Source organism: Parasteatoda tepidariorum, chromosome 8 (genome assembly GCF_043381705.1).
Source record: "Parasteatoda tepidariorum isolate YZ-2023 chromosome 8, CAS_Ptep_4.0, whole genome shotgun sequence".
Classification (NCBI taxonomy): domain Eukaryota; kingdom Metazoa; phylum Arthropoda; class Arachnida; order Araneae; family Theridiidae; genus Parasteatoda; species Parasteatoda tepidariorum.
Window position 1 is genome coordinate 70,023,024 of NC_092211.1, and position 21,756 is coordinate 70,044,779.

The 21,756-nt window shown below is 31.2% G+C and overlaps 1 protein-coding gene across 1 annotated transcript; it reads left to right on the top strand.

The window, feature by feature from the left end:
- The first annotated feature begins 1,409 nt into the window (after positions 1-1,409).
- On the top strand, positions 1,410-2,561 carry LOC139426150 (TD and POZ domain-containing protein 3-like). The gene has a single exon (XM_071183917.1). The coding sequence runs from the start codon at positions 1,410-1,412 to the stop codon at positions 2,559-2,561; it is 1,152 nt and encodes a 383-aa protein (XP_071040018.1).
- The last annotated feature ends 19,195 nt before the right edge of the window (positions 2,562-21,756 follow it).

Consider the following 21,756-nt stretch of genomic DNA (forward strand, 5'->3'; position numbering starts at 1 on the left):
CTTAAAGTTAAAAGTTTAACCCTTTAGGTCTCTGCTCATTATTATTTTTACTCCTAAAATATCACTACTATTTTGATCAATAAAAAAATATATCACAACTATGATAATATGTATAATTAACTATGTTTTAGTTGAATTTATGAACTGTTACAATTGACCCCGTAAGTGGGGACAATTGTAACAAGTGCACGACTGTCAAAAATTGATAATAACTAATATAATAACATTTAAAATAAGGTATTTTTTTTCTAGTAGAGGATAGTTTACTTTACTCGTCTGTCAATTAATACTAATAATGTATTGGATTTTTTGTAAGTTAAAAATAGTTAAGTAAAAAATGTTACAATTGACCCCACTCTCCCCTACAATATCACAAGTTGGGGAGGGCTGAAAACTCTTCATATTTTGAAGGGAATGGAAGAAATATTGTGGTGTCAAATATGGAACTCGCATTCCTGTTATGTTGGTCATGAGACTCACAGATTAGCCCTCTCCACCTTGTATACCATGCTGCAAGGAACTAAGTGGTTTCTAGATATGCCCGCTTGGTATGATAAAATTGTGGTTGTTTAACCGTATTAGATGAAATCAAAATAATAAACGGTATTTCTAAAATGGTATTTAATAAAAAGGTATTTAATAAACAGTTTCTCTCATAGTTAACAGTTTGAATACCATCTTAATTATGGTTATTTGACTGTTCTGTTTGATTATGGTAAATTGACAATTAAAATAAATTATATTTAACCTTTCTGTTCAAGAAATTTCTAATAGTGTACCTGGACAAAATAAAAATCTGACGGACGAAAATGTAATTCTTCCAGCGGAAATATAATGCTTTATGCAAATTATTTTAAAATGTAAAATCATTTTAAATAGTTTTATTAAAAAATTTATCTCAACGTCGAGAACTCAACATCGATAATCTATTGTCTGATTCATTTCTAATTTTTCACTTTTGCATTAAAAAATTATTCAAAGAAATAATAATTTGTCAAAAAAATTGAAATATTTAAAAAAATTAAAATAGTTTTAATTTTGAAATTTGCTTTTTTAATGGATATCGTTAGAAATGCTATTTTTCAAAACAAATAATATTTTTAAACGTCGTTTAAATTTATTTTCGGAATTAACTAAATTTTTTTTTTTTTTAAAATTGTATTTGCTTTATAATTGAATCTATTAATATACGAAAACAGAGAACCTTGAAAGATAATAAATGCTTTGTTTGCCTGCTTTATCAGAATAAAAAAGATATTAAAGCGAACATTGAACTTTATCAATAAACTCATTTCAATTCAATAAATATCAAAATCGATTTTCTAATAGATTCCTGTTGAATGATAACAGTTCAAAAGGGTTTTTCTAAGCTTCTGGTGCATGCATTCGTTAAAGTATTAGCGTTTATTATGGATTTCGTAGATGAGTACTATGCTAGACAATGCGAAGAATATGAGACCCTAAAAATGCAAGAATTACGTAAAGTGAAAAATTCGAAAATTTCTGCAAATAACAGCAATTGGTTTCTAAACTACAAAATTCCTAAACATAAGTTCGAGGAATTAGCATGTGGAGTATATATTTTAGTTGAACCAAGCGAACTGAATTTTCCTTATAATATTAGGTTTTTATGCTATCCGAATGGCAACAGCAATGAAAATGAAGGATATGTCTCTTTCATGTTCCAAGAGCTATCATCAAGCTTTAAAAATTGCATTTTAAACTTTACGTTTACATTGGTAGATGTAGAGGGAAACCAGAGATTTCCACAATCATTTGCGAAAGAGTACGGAAAATTTGTCGTCAGAACTCGAAGCTACAAGGTACAGCAGCATGGATTATGCAGGTACATGGAAAGAAAAAAATTGTTATTGTCGGATGTTTTCTACTCAGATATGCTGCATGTGAAATGTGAGATTCATTTTTATCCAAAAGAAACTCCAGGAGAACTAACCAAGAGGCCTTATGAAATGAGCTATAGTAAAACTGAAGAAAACCTTGGAACTTTATTTATTACCGATGCAAAACATACCTTATGGACGTTTCTTGCTGAAAATTCATCGTATTTCAAGAAAATATTAATAACAGATGGCGCCACCAAGATAACTCCTTTCTACAAAGAAGATTATATGGCCTTAAATGTAATGGCGAAGAGTATTTTACAAGAAGAAGAGCCACGCTTTCACCACACTATTGAAGCTTTCGCTCTCTACAAGTTTGCTGATAGAGTTTTGATGCCAGATTTCAAACGACATTGCAGTAATTATCTTGGAGAAAATATGTCAGCTGACGTAGCATCTGAAGTGATTGTGATGGCAGATATATACAGTGATCCACTATTGAAAGACATGGCGATTCAATGTGCTCTCGAGAACTGGCAAGAAGTGATTGCCACGAATAATTGGAAACTACTGCAAGAGCGGCGACCGAAGTTGGCAGAAGAAATATACGATTGTAAATTAGGGAAAGAAAAGAAAGATGACCCAGATATTAAGAGAGAAGCTTCGAAAATTATTTTAAATACTTCGGAAAAAAGAGAGCAGTTTCAGTTTTATTTGTGATCAGGAGAAGTTTGGCAATATTGACTGTTTTAAATATAGTTGACATTAGCTTAAATAAGCGTTCGGCAGTTGACTTAGCGTCTGATCCGGTATTGAAAGATTTTTTCAATTTAATATGCTCTTAGGTATTTTATTTTGTTATCATGGTTGAACAGCCAACCAAATTTTTGGTTTGAAACTAATGTTGAACTCCATAACCTTATGATCTTGAATCCAATCCAGAAGATAATTAAACTTCTGGGTTCTTTCACGTGCTTAAGGTTCCTACGTTAGCAATGGGTCGGTGCGAGCTGGATGAGGAATTCGTATCGACCTGCCATCGCTAAGATTCGAACCATGTTCACCTCATTGGGAGGCGAACGCTCCCCATGAGCCACCATGCCTAGCTCTTAGGTATGGTAATAAAAAGTGATTGCTACCGTCGATTGGTAACTACTGCAAAAGGGAAGACTGGAGTTGGCTACAAAAATTTAAGAAAAATTAGCCAAAAGTTATAAAGAAAACTGCTAAATATACAGAGAGTTTTATAAATGCTTGGATAATGTTGTTGAGAGTTTAAAAGTCATTTATGTCAAATCAATCTAGTTAATTATTGAATACTTGATGTGTGTTTCGTTTAAAAGTTGAAGTAACAACTAGTTTTGTAAATGAATTTAAAAAAAAAAAACTGCAACTTAGAATTAGACTCTAATACAATTAAATAGATACAATTAAATTAGCACAATTAGAATATACAATTAGAACAAAATAGATACAATTAAATTAGCAAGTGATCTAGAAAGCTCCTGCTATTTAGTTGGGGCATTTTATTTAAGCATTTTGTTGAATTTCGTTCAAATATTGGAACATTTAAAATTTGCATATTAGGTAAATATTTTGGATCAAGAGACAATTGAGGTCAATTTATGTATCAATCACTTATGTGAAAATTTTGGAGATAATTTAATTTATTGTAAATACTGCTTAACTACAACTTGGATTTATTTTTAATGTGGATAATGAAAATATTTGTTTCTACTGTGTCAGTGAAAATAGTAAAAAAATAATGTGGATTATTCGCTTTGAGATTTATGAAATATAATTACATATTTCATCATCTCTAGCTTAAGATTAAATATTAATATTTAATAAATTTAGAACTTGAACTAGTTCCCCATATTAGACTGTTATCTTTAGTTTAAGATTGAACATGGATGTTTTTTGCATTTGAAAACTTTGTTACTTTAAAAGTTGATACTTAAAATTAGTCAGTCATTTATAATTAAAAATTTAACGCTTAAAAGATTTCATATTTTACAATTTAGTAAGTCTCCTTTAATTTAAGATTAAATATCAATTTTTTAAGGTTTTAAGATTATTTAATTCCAAATATCATTAAGTATTAATATGTCATTTCTAATTTAAGATACAATTTTCATGTCATAAAATTTTAGAATTTGAACTATTACTACGTTGAATAAATATTACGACAAGTCCATCGAATCTAGCTTAAGACTAAATGTTAATAAAGGAAGATTTGTAAATTAAGTATGACTTAAGACTTTAAAAAATTACTTCATATTACTCCGTCATCGTTAGTTTAAGACTAACGATTTGTTGTTTCAAGATTTTAAGATTACATAATTTCAAATATTGCTACAAATATACTTTCTAGCATATGCTACAATTTATTTATATGCTATTTTTAATTTAAGATGCAATTTTCATGTCATAAAATTATAGAATTTGAACTATTACTACGTTGAATGAATATTACGACGAGTCCACTGAATCTAGCTTACGACAAAATGTTAATAAATGAACATTTGCAAATTATCTATGATATAAAGCTTTAAAATACTACTACGTCATTGTTAGTTTAAGACTAACGATTTGTTGTTTCAAGATATTACGATTACATAATTTCAAATATTGCTACCTATATACTTTCTAGCATATAGTACAGTTTATTAATATGTCATTTATAATTTAAGACACAATTTTACGATATCAAATTCTTAGTGTTTTAGCTATTAAACACTATAATTAGGTGTGTGATAATTATAATCCCCATTATTTAAAATAATTGATTAATATTCAAAATTAAAATTTTTATGGTAAAGTTATAAGTGAAATGATAATCGGGGTAATATTACATTAATTAATTTGTTTGGCTGTCACTGTTAAAACTGTTTTTTTGAAAGTAACTAATAAGCTATCTAATTATTTTTTATAATCTAAGTTATATAGTGTAGAATATAAGTTATATGGATTTTTATAATAATGGTTATAAGTAAAATAATGATCATAGTATAATTATATTAAATTATAGTTGTTCACTGTTAAAACTGTTCTTTTGAAACTACCAGATAAGCTGTTTGATTATTTTTCTTTAAGTTATGTATACATTGTTCTCTAAGTTATATTGTTTAGAATATAAGTTGTATAGTTTTTTTATATTCAAATTTATAAGTGAAGTAATAATCAAGGTATTATTACATTAATTAATGACTATTCTCTGTTAAAACTGTTCGTTTGAAATTAACTAATAAGCTGTTTAATTATTTTTTAGAATATAAGTTATACAGTTTATACTATAAATTATACAGTTTTTTGTGATAATAGTTATAAGTGAAATAATAATCAAGGTATTATTACAATAATTGATATTTCTTCTCTGTTAAAACTTATCTTTTGAAACTAACTGATAGGCTGTCTAATTGGTTTTTTAATTTCAAATTGCGTTGTGGAAATTTCAGTGAGGTAAATAAATAAGCAGAATGTTCTGAAAGAGATTCGAGAATTTCCTGAAGCAGTTTTAACCAATTTGACTGAAAAAAGGAAAATTTTGTGTTTGGGATGATAAGAATAAAAAATACTTTTACTTTTTTTTACTGTTTTTAACTACCAGTAAAAATTGAGAGAAAAAAACTTAGCATTAAAAGCAAAAAGTCACATTCGAGAAATGCACATTTTTTTTTCTCAAACAAGATAGATTCAGTTTTCGTTTGATCAGTACAACCCGTTATCACTAGTTCATAGCGATAACACTTAATTGCAACAACGAAAATAAACATGACTTTATGAACATGTTAAGATTGAACTTTAATACTTACTTAAAAAATTTTTTTTCCCCTTCATATCCACTGTTTTCATATTTCTTTGCCTTCGTTTTATCTCACAACATTTATTTTCTTGAAAAGACGTATCTAAACGGCACTTTAGTAAGAAAAGAAGAATTTAACTGCAAAAAACGAGTTTTTTGAAATTTTCTTTTAATTTAAAAGACTACAAAAACATGATAACAGGAGAATACGATTAAAAAAATTTTATGCCTGCAGAAGTAATGTGATTAAAGAACTCGTATTTTTAGAATTCAAGACTTTTAATTGACCTACTGAGAATAGCTAAGTGCATGCATTTTTATTTATCATAAACTAGATCGAAAAAGAAAGCAGAAATAAATGTTTCAAATCTAATAAGAAACCTCAAAATAGTTGTGTTTTTAAAATCGGATTGTTTCCTACACACTTAAAAAATCGCTCAACGTTGAATCATAATATAGGTAACTTGAACAAATATTTTGAAAATTTCTTGAAAATCGAATATGGGTGATATATTGAACCTTGTTTTCGTACAAGTTTAAGCATACTATCGTTTAATCAAATTTTTTACTTAGAATAATTTTGGTTTATCTTGGCAGGTTGCAAAAATTTGAATCTTACTATGAGTCAACTTTTGACACCAATCTAGTTCTGAAACAAATCAACTTCTGGCAAAAAACCAACTTCTTATACAAATAATCTTCTGATATAAGTCAATTTCTGATACTATTTGGTGCAAATCGAAAAAGGGAGAAAACCTATTAAAGACTTTCAAAGCATTTGCTTATGAAATTGTATTGCTTCCTACAATCTTAAAAATATTCATTAAACGTTGAATCATAATATCGATAACTTGGACAAATTTGGTGAAAATATGTAAAATTAAACTTATTACTTGCCTAATATTGTTTCATCTTGGCAGGTTGTAGAAATATGAACCTTACTGTGGACCAAATTCTGAAAATTTCGATAATTATGTACCTTTGGATTGTTTCCTTCAATCTTATTAAAATTGGTTCAACTGTGAATCATAATCTTGGTAACGTAGAAGAACTATTGGGTGCATATTTAATACAAAATCAATGCTGTATATTGCACCATATTAACATTCATGTTGAACCATGTTATGGTGTAATTATATTAAGACGATAGGATTCATTTTAGTAGGTTATAGAAAGTCTGAACCTTATAATCGTTCAATTAATGACCTTTGGATCGTTTTTTACATTTTTAGTAAAATCGGTTTAATGTTGGGCTGTCATCGAGGTAACTTGAACAAATTCGGAATAAATTTGTTGCAAACCTAATAAGGTGTTAAATTAAAGTTTGTTTCGTTCATGTTGAAACATCGTATCCTGCAATCAAATTTCACCTACCCTTCAGGCTAATCATGGGAGGTCTTCATGGTTTTCGTCTCCATGTAACGCAAATGTCGGTTAATTTCATCAAAAACTCCTCCCCAAGGCAAAGTTTCCTTCTATACTCTATACTCTTCTCTCTATACGCAGGAGCTCCTTTATCTTCTGGATTGGGTTCAAAATTACAAGGTCTCAGAGTTGAAAATTGGTAGTCGTAAACTCAAAATTGCGTAGGCAGTTCATGTAAAATAAAACAAAATAAATATGGTACCGATAATAACTAACTTCTCGTTATTAAGTCTAGAGCATAGAGCATAAGGTAGAAGATATCAATCGAAAAAAGAAGAATTATGTAAGCATAAATGCGAAGAATAGGCACGGAAGATTCCAAATTTTTTAGGAAATTTAGCAGCCCTATTTCTACCTGAAAAATGAAGGAAAATTCGTTAGCGTTAGAACAAGGAAAGAATGATTTTATTAACAACAATACAATCCGTATACAACAGTACAACGGAAAATTGTAACTTTATTTATTTATTTATTTTTAAAATTTTTTTACCTTACTAGAAATAGTTTCTTAGCAAAAAAACTAACTTTTTAAAAAAAGTAACAATTTATTTGATATATAATAAAATAAATAACTTAATGAAAGTGAGAAGCAGATCTATCATATTTTTTAAATTCGAAACATGTTTTCTTTTAAAACAATTTTTACCTCTCTTTTATTCGGTGACACCTGCACCATCTGTGAACTAAAATGTAAAAAAAAATCTACAAGTCAATTTGCTGCACTTTTTCTGCAGAATCCAAATCTGCGTCAAAAAATAAAAGGCAATATAGTTTAAGATTTTGAAAAAACCTCCTTTGCCATTTCAAGAGGTAAGGTGGATATCAAGTATGGTATAATTAAATGCGTTTTCCTTTGTAAATATTCTACAACTATATTTTAGATGCTTATTTCTCTAGATGTTTAACCGTTTTCCCACTGTTTGGACACACTACATACTTATTGTTTTATTTTCAAGTCAAAACTTTTATGATTTTGATTGACTTAACGGAACGGTATGTTTGTTGAATACAGTCCCATTATGAAAATGCTTTAAGTCTCTGGGCATCTATAAATTAGTGATGTAATCTATGTACGAGTTTATAACATCAACTCATTTATGTCACATTTTTTTCAAAATTAATTTTGATCAAGTTTGCTTAACAAACCTCTAATTATGTATTTATCAGCAGAATTCCCTCAGCACTTCATCCATGCGTTTAACTATTCTTTTTCAAATAATCAGAATTTATTAATCTTTCATCTTTTATTTTTTTTCCGGTATAAAGTGTATTCGGATATTAATTATCTAGTTTTAACTAAAAAATCACTATTAGCATACTTTCCCGAAATCTAATAAAATAATTCTAGAACCTAATTATAAATTGTATGCAAAATACAGATTGATCCAAAAGTAATTAGTTAAGGTCTAAAGAAAATAAAACTCTATAATTCGCTAATTATGTACTGTACCAAAAGTAAAAGCTATTATAAGGCTTAGAAGAAGCTGAAACTGCTTTGTTTAAAATTTCGTTCAATTCTTTTGATAGTAAATAAGAAAAATATATAACACTTACATTCTTAATATTCTTATTAATTAAAATTTTGAAGCAGAAGGTATTCAGGAAAAGTGTGGGGATTAAAATGGGGGAATTAAGAATTTTTTGAGAATTTTATTCTTGGAAAAATTATTTTTTAAAATTTTTGAAAACGTAATAGGATCTGTTTGCTGGCAAACAGAAGGAAATAAAAATGCACAGTTTGCTGGGTGCTTTTCTTATGAGATCAGGTATTCGTTATTCTCATCAAATTTTAAAACTTTTCCTGTACAAATGGTGCTGATGGCTGAAAATACTATAAAACGATGTGTATTTTTGCTGGACTTCATTTTATTTTATTTTATAACCGTCGTTGAACATCCGTCCCGGTTTTTGAGTTTATAACTACTAATGTTGAATGCCGTAATCTTGAAATTTTGAATATAATTCAGAAGACAAGGGAACTCCTGGATCAAGTATTGGGAGAAATTCGGCTTCGCGGAGAACTTTTTGATGGAACTAACCCGCGTTTGCGCTGCGTGGAGGGGAAAACCACGAAAGTCTTCCACGGTTAGCTTGAAGGCAAGGGGACTCTGACCCATGATCCGTCTAACACAGAGGATATTTTACGTCAGCACTGTGGTCGGTGTAAGCCGGATGCGGAATTCGTATCTACCAACCATCACTGGGATTCGAACCCGGCTCCCCTCATTGAAAAGAAAACACTCTATCCTTTGAGCCATCACGGCTCCTGTTGGACTTCATTAACATATTTCTAGAGAAATATTTAACTTACGAATATTCCAACTGAATGTTAACATAGGTTTCTGTTATTTGATGTGCTGATGACTGCGCCATGATACTTTTACAAAGAGTTTTAATTTTGAAAACATTCTGTTATGGATTTTCTGCTAAAAGCACTATCAGTTGCAAAATTTTGTAACGAATTTTTACACTTTGTGCGAGCATTAAAATTGTTTTCGGAGCAGAATGCATTAAACCAAACATTCGTATTGCTTTCCATTTTTCTACAAACTGATTTTTTCAAATCATGTGCTATTTTTGGTATATCCATTGCAAGATTATAAAACAGCATTGGACAGCATTAGTCCTTCTATTTCAAATTGTCTCCCTATAGGAGTGGACTGTTCCATAGTTTTTGTAGGCGAAGAAAGGCAGGGAAATTTAAAATTTGAAAATCTATATAAATAAAACAAACTGCTTATATATGTTTAATGTGTGCAGTGTGCAATTAGCAAACAAACCACCCTGAATAACTTTTGATCTAAAGATCGGATCATTATGTTCTAGAAATTAATTTTAATTGTATATGGGGATGAGCTCAAATATGCTAATTAATTAGTGCAGACGATATTTTGAGTTACAAACTCAGGCAAAAAATATACTTTCTCTAAATAAACATATCTTTCTTCGACGAATCCTGATTACTAACCCCCAAAGTATAAGGGTAGCCGCAATCTGGGAAATATGGATTCTGGGAAATATGGATGGACCAGATTGTTTGGTCAGGAGAAAGGGTCCAAATTTAGGACACCTTAATGTAAATTTTATTTCTTCCGTGTTTTGTCATATCTCGTGAACGTTTTATGGTGAATTGAAAAATGTTTTGTACAAAATTAAAAAATTTGTTTATCCTAACATAATTCCAAGCAAAAAATAATAATTTATAGCAAATATTTATTGTTTCTTATTGTTTTATTTAATAATAATAGTTTTACTTAATAATGAAAATAATAATAATTGGTATACAATTTTCACATCATTTTATCGAATATGATTTTACATAGCAAACTACAAAATATCAGCGAAATCGGTCGAATAAATGGAATTTTAAAAACACGACACTGTGAAATTCGATTTCTTAAACATTTTTGACCAATTTTGCTCAAATTTTGCATTTTGCCATGTAAAATTACATTCTTTGAATTCTATGGGATGCAACAGGCAAACCCGTTGTCGGAGAAAGTTTTTAAAGTGTAGACAGTTACGTTTTTCCTGTCTTCGAACGTATTTACAAGAAATCTTATGGATAGAAAGAGTTTTCTGCAGAATTTGGTAAATATTTTATAATGTGTCTGATTTGCTAACTTGCAGGTCTAATCAATCAAAAAGTTAGATTTGTCACAGGATAATTTGAATTATTTATCTTAAGTTCTTACGTTAGCTTATCACAAGTAAAATAAGCGTTGATAATTTCGTAATTCCTTTTTGTTTATTACCTGGAGATTTTATTTACTTCACCGGATTTTTTTTCTTTTCTTTGAGAAGTTTTTATTTATTTATTTACTTTTTTAAAGCAAATCAACTGTGTTAATGCGGACCATCCATCAATGTTGGCGAGTTCATATCACAAAAAAAAATTCTGGAAGGGGAGTAATGTGGCGTAACTACCACTATAAATATTAAATAACAAATCACTAGTATATAAGACTTGTTAACTGGATTCCACCATGAGGTACCTTTTGATAGATGAAAGATGACATAGTCTATAAATAGTGATTTGTTATTTAATATTTGTAGTGGTAGTTACGCCACAGACGTTATAGAAACACGCGCTTTCGTTTTTACAAAAAATAATGAAAACCGAACTGTTGTTGTTGTTTTTAATGCCACTTGCCAAACGGAAAATCCTGCTTGGTGAAACCGAGCAAATTTAAGGCAGAGTGTGCGTTTCTTGTCTTTTAGTGGCGCCATCTATGCCCAAGAATTCGACTTCTGCCACACCATGCGTCGCACCCGTTTATAGGGCGGACCCATTCATACATCCATTCATTCATCCACAGATCGTAATTTTGACCTAAATGAGAGAACGATCGATCTCCAATCCAGTACCCCCAGAGGCTCTGATTTGTTATGAGAGCATGGAGGGCTTTGGCGACTCGACAGATTTAACGTGCATCAGTCACTTTACTACACGGGGAGTCTTCGGCCGGCGGGGTTCGAACTCTCGGACATGGGCCCAGTACCTTACCGACCAGGCTATCCCGGGCCTTGAAAACTGAACTAATAAAATAGGACTGAAGTTATCAATGAAGCCAAGAGAAAATTGCGGTAAATTCTGAAAATCGTATTTTTAGTTATATTATATGCATAATAAATCTTCATTTTAATTAATTGAACTCTTAGCTCATATTATTGTAAATTTAATAGTTTGAAGTCACACCGGAACATACAACAAGTAATAAGAAAATAAAATTTGCGTATTAATCCCCATAAATGTGCAGGGTTCTGATATCAGGGTACTCCTCCATTTTGGAGGGTGGTAAGAAAACATATTGCCACAGTATATTAGTCACCTATAATGGTATAAAAGTTTCTAATTGCCAGAGAACTTACAATGTCAAAACCAGTAGTATATAATACAATATTTAATTAAGCATCAGAGGTGGCAGTAACAGTTTGGTGATTCTTACGGCCTTTGAAATAAGTAACGATATTTGTTTGTTCGACAAAAATGATTATTAAAGTTTTAGAGCCGGTAATAAAAATTTACGAGAATTACAATTAATTAATTTTGGTAATAGGCGCAATTTGAAATAAAAAAAGTTTTGCATTAAAATACTAATTCAATTGAGAAAATTTATTTATTCTTAATATTTATCAACCGTAAAAAATCGCCTTATAATTATTGAAGCTTTTGATGCTTAATTATTTTTAGTAATGGGCACAAACTGAAATGAAAAAAAATCAGTTTTGTACTAAAAAGCTAAATTATTGGAGAAAATATGCTTTTTAAATATGAAAACCATAAAAAATCGCTTAAAAACTTCAATGAATTTTTAAAAAACTTTTTTAACAATGGTTACTACTGCTATTATGTCAACTGGTGCTTTTTAAATGTTAAATATAATAATATTCGTACCAAATATACTTTAACTGAAATTGGTTTCTACTGTTCAGTTCACCGTACTAGGAAAAAACGTTAATTATGGTAATTTTTGACTATCAAAAGAATCTCTATCAATAACATTATGTCAAATGACACTGGATAAATTATTTTTTTTGAAGGTATGAGCCTCTAAAACATGATTTGATTAATCTAGTAACATAAAGTCACCGTAGAGTGTAAGTAAGAGATAAATACCTGAGAAAACTTTTAATTATGATAAAGTTGGATTATCAGGAGTTGATCTAGAGCAATAGCATTATGCTAAACGGTATAGTATATAATAAATTTTTATTTTGAGGTAAATGGCACTTTAAAAGTAGCATAAGAACCATAGGTGTAACTAGAGAATGGGTCACTTTTTGTTTTTAAGAAACTACGCCTATGCTAAAAACATTATTCTTTTTAAAAAAAATAATAAACGGAAATGATTGGAATGTGATGCAATTTCAAGACAAGAAAGGTAACACTTCACTTTCTGAAGAAAGGCAGCTTCGATTGGAAAGATATGTAATTCTTGACAAGAAATAAACCCAGCATAATGTTTAGAACTATCTTGTAGACGATGCAATAAAATATTATTATTTTAAAAGCATATGTCTAAAAAGAAGAAATTGCTTAGACAATACCTCATAGCATTTTAATTCGAAATTAGATTAATAGTTCCTAAAAGCATGTATCTAAAAAGCTGTCAGAAGTTTCGATACAGAAGATAATGAGTTAACATTACATGCATCTCTTTTCGAAGCAAATATTCCGATTACCACGCAAAAAGCAACTTTGTTGCCACTTTCAGAAATAAAAGAAGGAAAGTAATCGACAGAATGGTCCCATTAGTGGCTACAGACAAGGCTTCAGATTACGAGTAATGTCCAGAATATTTTTTCTCGCTGAATAACGGGAAAACGTTAATAGACGTCACTCACAGGACGTCGAAAAAGAAGGAAAACAGCAGGTGTTTAGGGAAGAGCATCAGTTAAGACTTTCAGCCTGATCTCTACCCATAAATCAAAGTGAAAACGGATATGTTAGTCCAATGTGAAAGATAATGGAATGAGTTGGGAGGTATTACTAAAATTTTCTGCTGACAATGTATTATTCATATACTCTGTTAGATTTCTTATTCAAAAATTATGGCAAAATTACCGGCAACAACACCCATCCGAATAATCGTTAAATTTACGGCAAAGAACATTTTTTATCCTTGCGTGAAACCGTTTACAACTAGTATGGTTGTAAAATCTTGATTACGAAATTATATGGTTTTTAACCATTTACAACTGGCATGGTTTCAAACTGGCAAAAGATAAATTTGACTGGCATAGGAGCTAGGATTTTTATTTAGGTAATATAACTTGGACTGTGCAGGACATAAACTGGAGAATTTTGGAAAATCGTCATGTGTAGAAGAGAATGGGGTAAACTGGAACTCGAACTCCAGCGTCGATGGTCGCGAGACTGGCAGATTAGCTCTCTGCTATAATATGTACGCAGTTGCGAAGAACTAAGTGGCTTCCTTAGGTGGGCTTAGTTCATGCGATAAAATTCTGTTTGTTTAGCCAAATTAGGCGAAAGCAGTTAATAAACGCTTTTTTTTTCACAGTTAGCAGTTTGATTACCATCTTATTTATGGTTATTTGACTGTTATGTTTGAATATGGTAAAATAACAATTAAACAAATTGTTATTTAACCATGTTTTTCCCAATAAATTTCAAACAATGTACATGTTCCGTGTCAAAATCGTTGCATGATATGAAACATGGCTTTAATACACTATATTACAAGCGTAATATTACAGTGAAAAAAAAATACGAATTATAATTGTGATTAGTTGTAATCTTTAAATATCATTCAGTAGCACAAATTATAACTTATGATATTTAAATAATTAAAAAATATTTGAATATTTAAGCTTCAGCATTAGTTTAATTTTAATAACACGAAAAAAATTAAAAAGTATACTAAAAAATTCGAAATTTGGGTTTTGAGATATCCAAACAGGAATTCTCAACTAAATTGACGATAATTTTCATAGTTGCACTGCGAGTAGAAAAAAAGCACCTTTAATAACTTTTGATCTAATAATCGTATTTTCAGAGACAACGACGCAAACTTATTGGTTAGAGTGCCAAATATGCAAATCCAGACAACATTTTAAGTTACGAAGTTAAGTCACAAAAATGTACTTTCTCTGAATAAACTTCTCCTCTTTTTTGTTTTTTTTTTGATTCTTTAATGGATCTTAATTTTTCAGCCCCAAAGTATGGCAAGTGTGGCCACTATCTGTACTATAGCAGTCTTCTTCTGTCTTATCCTTCTAATCTGAATCAGATTAGATACACATGAATTTGTTCGCCTTCATCACCCCCGATACAATGTTAGGTTGTTTAATTAGGTCATCGAATATTAGTCCGCCAATGCATCAGACATATGGTAATACATTAAAATATACACCGAAGAGCCATTACATTATGACCACCCTCCATTTATAACAATGGACTCGCCCAGGTTTTCATGGCTTCTCGCCCAGGAACAATGTTTTTATGGGGCACTATAGGACCCCTAATCCTCATAGAACAATCCCTGACGTCTGTAAGCTACTTGAACATAGTTGCAGACCAGGTTCACCCATTCATGGCAACAGTTTTTCCTGCGGGGGATGGTGTTTACCAACAGGATAATGCACCATGTCATAAGGGTCGAATCGTCATGGATTGGTTCGAGGAACATTCCAGTGACTTTCAAGTCATATCTTGGCCCCCAAATTCACCTGACCTTAATCATTTGTGGTCCTACTTGGAAAACCAAATTCGTGCTACCACGCTACCCCCTCGCAATGTGAGGGAATTGCAGGACCAGTTGGTAAGTGCTTGTTACCAGATACCTCAGACTACCTATCAGCACCTTGTGGAATCAATGCCATTACGGGTGCTACCAGTTTTGGGGGCTAAAGGTGGTCCTACGTGTTATTAGCAGGGTGGTCATAATGTAATGGCTCTTCGGCGTATAGTAGTACATCATGATGTATCAAATATATAAAAATTGTGGATAATAGCAGTATTTTAAAATACATGAACCATATATAAATAAATAAAAATAGATATGAAACATATGAGAAATATATGTAAATAAAAGGATAAGTGAAATATAAATGATAGGAAAAATGAAATGTGAATAAGAGAAATAGTTATAAATTTTTGTTTTTTTATTTATATTTGGTTATTTATTTACGTAAAACTAAAAATTCAAACTGAATTGAATAGTAAAAAGCAAACTACTAAGTCCTCAAATTTTCATTTGAAAGGTTTTAATATAACTTTCAAAGTTTCTTTAAAAGTGCTGCATAAGAGCAAATAAATAAGGTGAATTTCGAATTGCTTCACCGAAATTTCAATTTAGACACTTTTATTAAGTTTCTGATAGCAGCTAAGAATGTTTAGTGAAATTACTCGATGGTAGAAGAAAATGAAATTACTTTTATAAAACAATTTTTTCAACAAATAAACTTTGGCATAAAGTTAGTAGAAAATTGACATACAACCCACGAACAATTCTAAAAACTTCCTGTTTAAAATTGTTTTTTGGTTTGTTTTGTAGACAATTTCTATTGGAATTGATAATTTTTCAGAAAAGTTTTCAATAATTTCGAAAAGCGTTTATTCGAACTTTAATTATTTACGTTAAATAGAATGTATTATTTACGTATAATATTACGTTTATTATTTACGTTAAATAGAACGTATAATCAATTTTTCAATGTTTGATTTTTTTAATTGATCTCTAATAGTTAGCATTGCACTAAACTTGAGCCGTGGTCACTCAAGGGATAGAACAGCCATCTCCCAAATAGTTAACCCAGGTTCGAATCCCAGCGGTGGCTGGTTGATGCAAATTCTGCTCACGATTAACATCAACTCAGTGTTATCGGATATTTCAGTGATAGGAGGATCATGGATTAGAATCCTCTTGCCGTCTCGCTAACCGTGGGAGGTTTTCGTGGTTTTCTTCTTCATGTAACGCAAACGAGGATTAATTCCACCAAAAAGTCTTTCTATGAAGACTAGCTTGGATCAATGCATGATCCAGTTTCCATGTCTTCTGGATTGAATTCAAGACTTCAAGGAGCGTGGAGTTAATTAATAGTCGTAAACTAAGTATTTTTCAACTCCAGTTATGAAATAGAACTAAACTTATGAGCTATGGTCTGGAACTTATTCTTAATGATAATTGGAAGATCAAATAACATCTGAAAGCATATGGCGCTATTATTTACCGGGCCAAATTCACCAAATCTCCAACTGTGTATGTATGACTCTGAAATAACTGAAGACATAGTATTAGAGTTAATTCAGGATCACCAAGGTGATCGGAGAAAGTACACTTTAAAGCCAGGCTTTTTGCATGGGAATAGAACCCGATCAAATCCATCGTAGGTGAAGACTAAGCCTACCACTCCGACTGAACTGTTACAGTAAAATAGAACAGTGATGGAATTAAACAGTTACATACTAGATTAATATGTGATCATACATTAAGTGATTAATAAATAACTAGTAATGGTGAAGTAACCATAATTCTAAACTTTGAAGCAAATAACAAGTAACAAATATAGCAGAAACTCTAGTAATAATTTAAATTTTAACAACATTTTTTATGATGTATACATAGGTTAAGGTAGAAATTACGGCAATCCGGGCTCATACGTCAAAGGCAAAGTCTTGTCACGCGAGGCCACCCCGCCTAGCACGAGCTCCAAACTTTGGGGACCCTCAAGCGCACGGCCCCGAGTCACATGATTGTTCTATACAGAAAAGTTACTTTTTAGAAATTAGCATGAAAGTTTTACAAGTGGAGCAGTTTGTTTAAGTCATTTGTTAGATAATATTTGTTAGATTCTGTTTCTTCTTTGTTTAAATAATAATTTACGACCTCTAAAATCTATAATTTTTCTATTATATTTTTGAACATAATTCTAAATATATACATCATTAGAAAACACTTTTCGTAAGTAAATACTTTTTATAAGAGGGATAATAGTCTAAGAAGATATTTAATATTTTAAAACCTGTAGTAGTAAAATTTATCAAGAAATTAATTAAATGTGTTAATTCAAGCTAATAATGCTCTATTATTCAACATATTTTATGACATGTTTTTTTATTTATGTTAACAAGATATTTCGAGATAAATATTTTTCATGTTCTTTTTTCGTGATTTAAAAAGTTGCCTCGTAGGAAAGTTGGTTATTAATTGGTTGGAAGAATACTGAAGCGAAAACCAATAATAGAGTCTAGATTGTTTTCTGGAAAGAGAAACAAATTTTTATTGGGAAATTATTTTATTACATTTACCAAAGAGTCTTGCTAGGGAGATAACGATTCAGTAGAAAATGTTTTGTTACATATTATTAACGAGATACAAAATTTAAAATTAAATTTAGTCTGTTAACGAGCAATGAAGAGCGGAACGAAAGAATGAAACAACATAATAAACACTTTATAACTATAATGCAAAAACTGTGGTATAAAACAAATCAGAATTCGGTGTTGAAAACCGCCAAAAATTGTGCTTTTTTAAGCTACTACCGAATAGAGCGAAAATGGAAGTAAATCGAAGTAATATATAATTTAAAATTATTTTACACAATTGTCACATTTATGCAAATCTCATGAAAATATACATATCTTTATTTTATGACTAAAAACTCATATTCAAGTAATAATAGTTTATATGAGTAGTTTTTCAAATCTACATGTAGAAGAGTGAAATTTCTTGGCAAATAATCGATAAAGATCAATAATTTTGATCAATCAGCAAAAAGAAATTGAACTTATTTGGCATTATATACGCTCTGCTCAGTATTTCAATTAAATTCGACACAAAGAACTAATATTTCACTTATACCTCTGATGTGAATAAACCACGAAATTGCTGCCATATTCTCACTATCTTAAAAGTTTACAATTATTCACTTTTAAACTTTTAATAATGGTTCAAAAGCAAATTTTTTTACGTTTAAAACATGCCTTACCATCATCTCATACAAAAGTTTAGTTAAATAGCTTTAATATACACTAAATATTTACTAAATTTGCGGAACTCCTAAAAACACAACCAGTGGTCGGAAAAAACTACATTATTTTTGTAGCTTACTACGACAACTTTTTTTTAAAAATGAGGTGACTACATTTCATTACTTTAAGTTGACGAACTTTAGTGGAAAACTTAGTTTACACCTTTTAAAATGGTTTAGAATAAGAAATTGGGTTACATTAAATATAAAGGAATAATTAAGAAACATTTATTCATGTCTAAATGAGCCAGTTTGTTATTTCAAAACACATATTTCAAATTAGTAAATTAAAGCTTTAACTTTTCATGCCCCTTTCGACAGCGAATATTTAAAATAAGAAATGCGATACTATTAAATATTGCAATTTTTAAATTGCTTAATGCTCTTTTATTTCCTCTGAGAAATTATAATTTACGTCCAAAATACGCTCCCTTCTTTTGAGATAACATCAATGTTTTACGTGAATGCATTCGCATGTGAACACGTGACCAAAGTGATTAATTATCTGTTTTTCGTAATCGCAATTTTAAATATTGATTATATATGATTTTAAATGCGCAATTTCTGTTAGCGCTCAGCTGCAGCCACAGGGTCATTTTCATTGCATGCATTGACAGTCCCGCGAAGATTTGTACCGATAAAATTCGCATAATTAGTTGCTTTAGAATCGTGTTTCTTATCTAAACTAACGTTAAAAGTAGTTGATAGGAATCACTACATACTACTGTTTTTTTTTGTATCATACTACTCATTACAATACTTTTCATAAAAGTAGCACACTACATAACAAACTACGAAAAAAAGTAGCCACTACAGTAGTTTAACTACTTTCAGTGAGCTACTTCCGACCACTGAACACAACCTTCATCAATGACTAGCTGCAGACGGATCAATTATTGGTGTTTAGATTGGTTAAAAAATTATTGGTGTTTAAAAAAGGAGCCCACTACACTACAGATTACGAAGAAAAGTAGCCACTACAGTAGTTTCACTACTTTCAGTGCGGTACTTCCGACCACTGAACACAACCTTTTTCAGAAACTAGCTGCAGACGGGTGCAAGCGTTATCAATTATTGGTGTTTGTTGTTGTTGTTGTTGTTCATTTACGTCGCACTAGAGCTGCGCAATGGGCTATTGGCGACGGTCTGGGAAACATCCCTGAGGATGATCCGAAGACATGCCATCACAATTTTGATCCTCAGCAGAGGCGATGGCACCCCCGCTTCGGTAGCCCGACGACCTGCACGCGAAGACGAGCGCTTTACGGTAGCACAGTTTAGCGAGGACCACTACCGCACAACCTCGGTCTCTACGCTGACTTATCCAAGTGGTCACCCACCCGCGCACTGACCGTAGCCAGTGATGCTTGACTTCGGTGATCTGCTGGGAACCGTGTCTTAACGATCAGTCCACTGCGGGACTATTGGTGGTTTAGATTGGTTAAAAAATTATTGGTGTTTAAAAAAGTAGCACACTGCACTACAAACTACGAAAAAAAGTAGCCACTGCAGTAATTTCATTACTTTTAGGGCGCAACTTCCGACCACTGAACACAACCTTCTTTAGTAACTAGCTGCAGACAGGTGCAAACTTTATCAATTATTGGTGTTTAGACTTAAAATGAGTAAGAATATTTGATTCGGTAACAATTTGAAATTAAAAAAGAAATCACTCGCATAATTTTTAATTTCAACACCGAATTCGTATAGGTATTACATCACAGTTTTTACGTTGTATAGCGGTTGACTTTTACATTTGAGGCATTTTTGAAACTAAAAGCGTTTTAAAAATGAAATTAAAATTGATCATTGTTGAGGGTTAACATTAGTTTCTGGTTATATCCTGCATATTTCTTAATAGTCAGTAGCAGTATTGAATACAAATTTATACTTCTGGGGACTTATAACTCAGGATTAAGCTGAAAAACACATCAACGGGCAACACACCGAACACATTTTGCATACAGTGACCTCTCACTTAAGCACCACCTCTTTTATGCACCTTTTTTATTTATACGAGGATTTTTATAGGTCCCAGTACAATAGATCGGAAAATAATGATAAACATCCTTCGTTTATGCGTCGCTCTAAAAATAAAATTTTCAATTATGCGCCGAGATTTTAGGCTAACATTTTAATCCTTTAAATATTTTTTTTAATATATTTGCTCCCCCCTGTGACCTTTTCATTTTTGCTTTTTCTGGAAAAACATTCTTAACAGAATTTTGAATAGGGTGTATTATCTGTTACTCCAACAACAATGAAAGCCCATTCATCTTTTAGAAAATGACCATTCCTCTTGTCCAGAGGTTAGTTTTACTCCCATGCTGTTTTCTAGAAAAAAAAAGACACCTGGAATACGAAAGATGAAAGAGACCGCGATCACTAACTTGCAGTCAGATGGACATTATGATTAAATAAAAGGAGGTGATCTGTATAGTGACAGTAGTAATCGAACAACTTATTGTGCAGCATATTATGACCTCAAGTACTTTTCTTAGAAATTTATCATGTGATGTTTCACCCCCTCCCATAAAACTCAAATGTTTTGTGAAGAACTCTTAATTTATATCTAACTAAAACTTGTGGACGATGAGAACGTGGTGGACGATACTGACGAGGATGATAAAGTTCCTCCAAATCACGCAGCAGTATTGGAAGCCTTAGACACTATTCGTGATTATTTACAATTTAATTGTGCTTCTGAAATTCCCCCTTATTCCATTTATATGAGCTGGAAAAAACTGTTTTTGAAATACGTCGGCAAAAACAAATAGATTACATGCATTAAGATTATTTTGTAAGCATCTCCGTATTTGTATTTGTTATAGCATCTCCGAGATATCAATGAATTTTGGATTTTCAAGCACGACTATTTCACGAGTATAGCGTGAGTATCGGAAATCCGGTAAAACATCATTATTGAGCATTATTGAACATATTTGGGATGCCATGCAACGTGTTGTGCAGAAGTTATCCCCAGCCCCTCTTACTCCCACTGGTTTATGGACAGCCCTGCAGGATTCATGGTGTCAATTATCTCCAGCACTACTTCACACATTGATCGAATGCATGCCAAGTCGTGTTGCGGCACTTCTGCGTGCTCGCGGGGGCCCTACACGATATTAGGCAGGTATACTAGTTTTTTTGGCTCTTCAGTGTATATAAGGAATAAATAACTAGTAATGG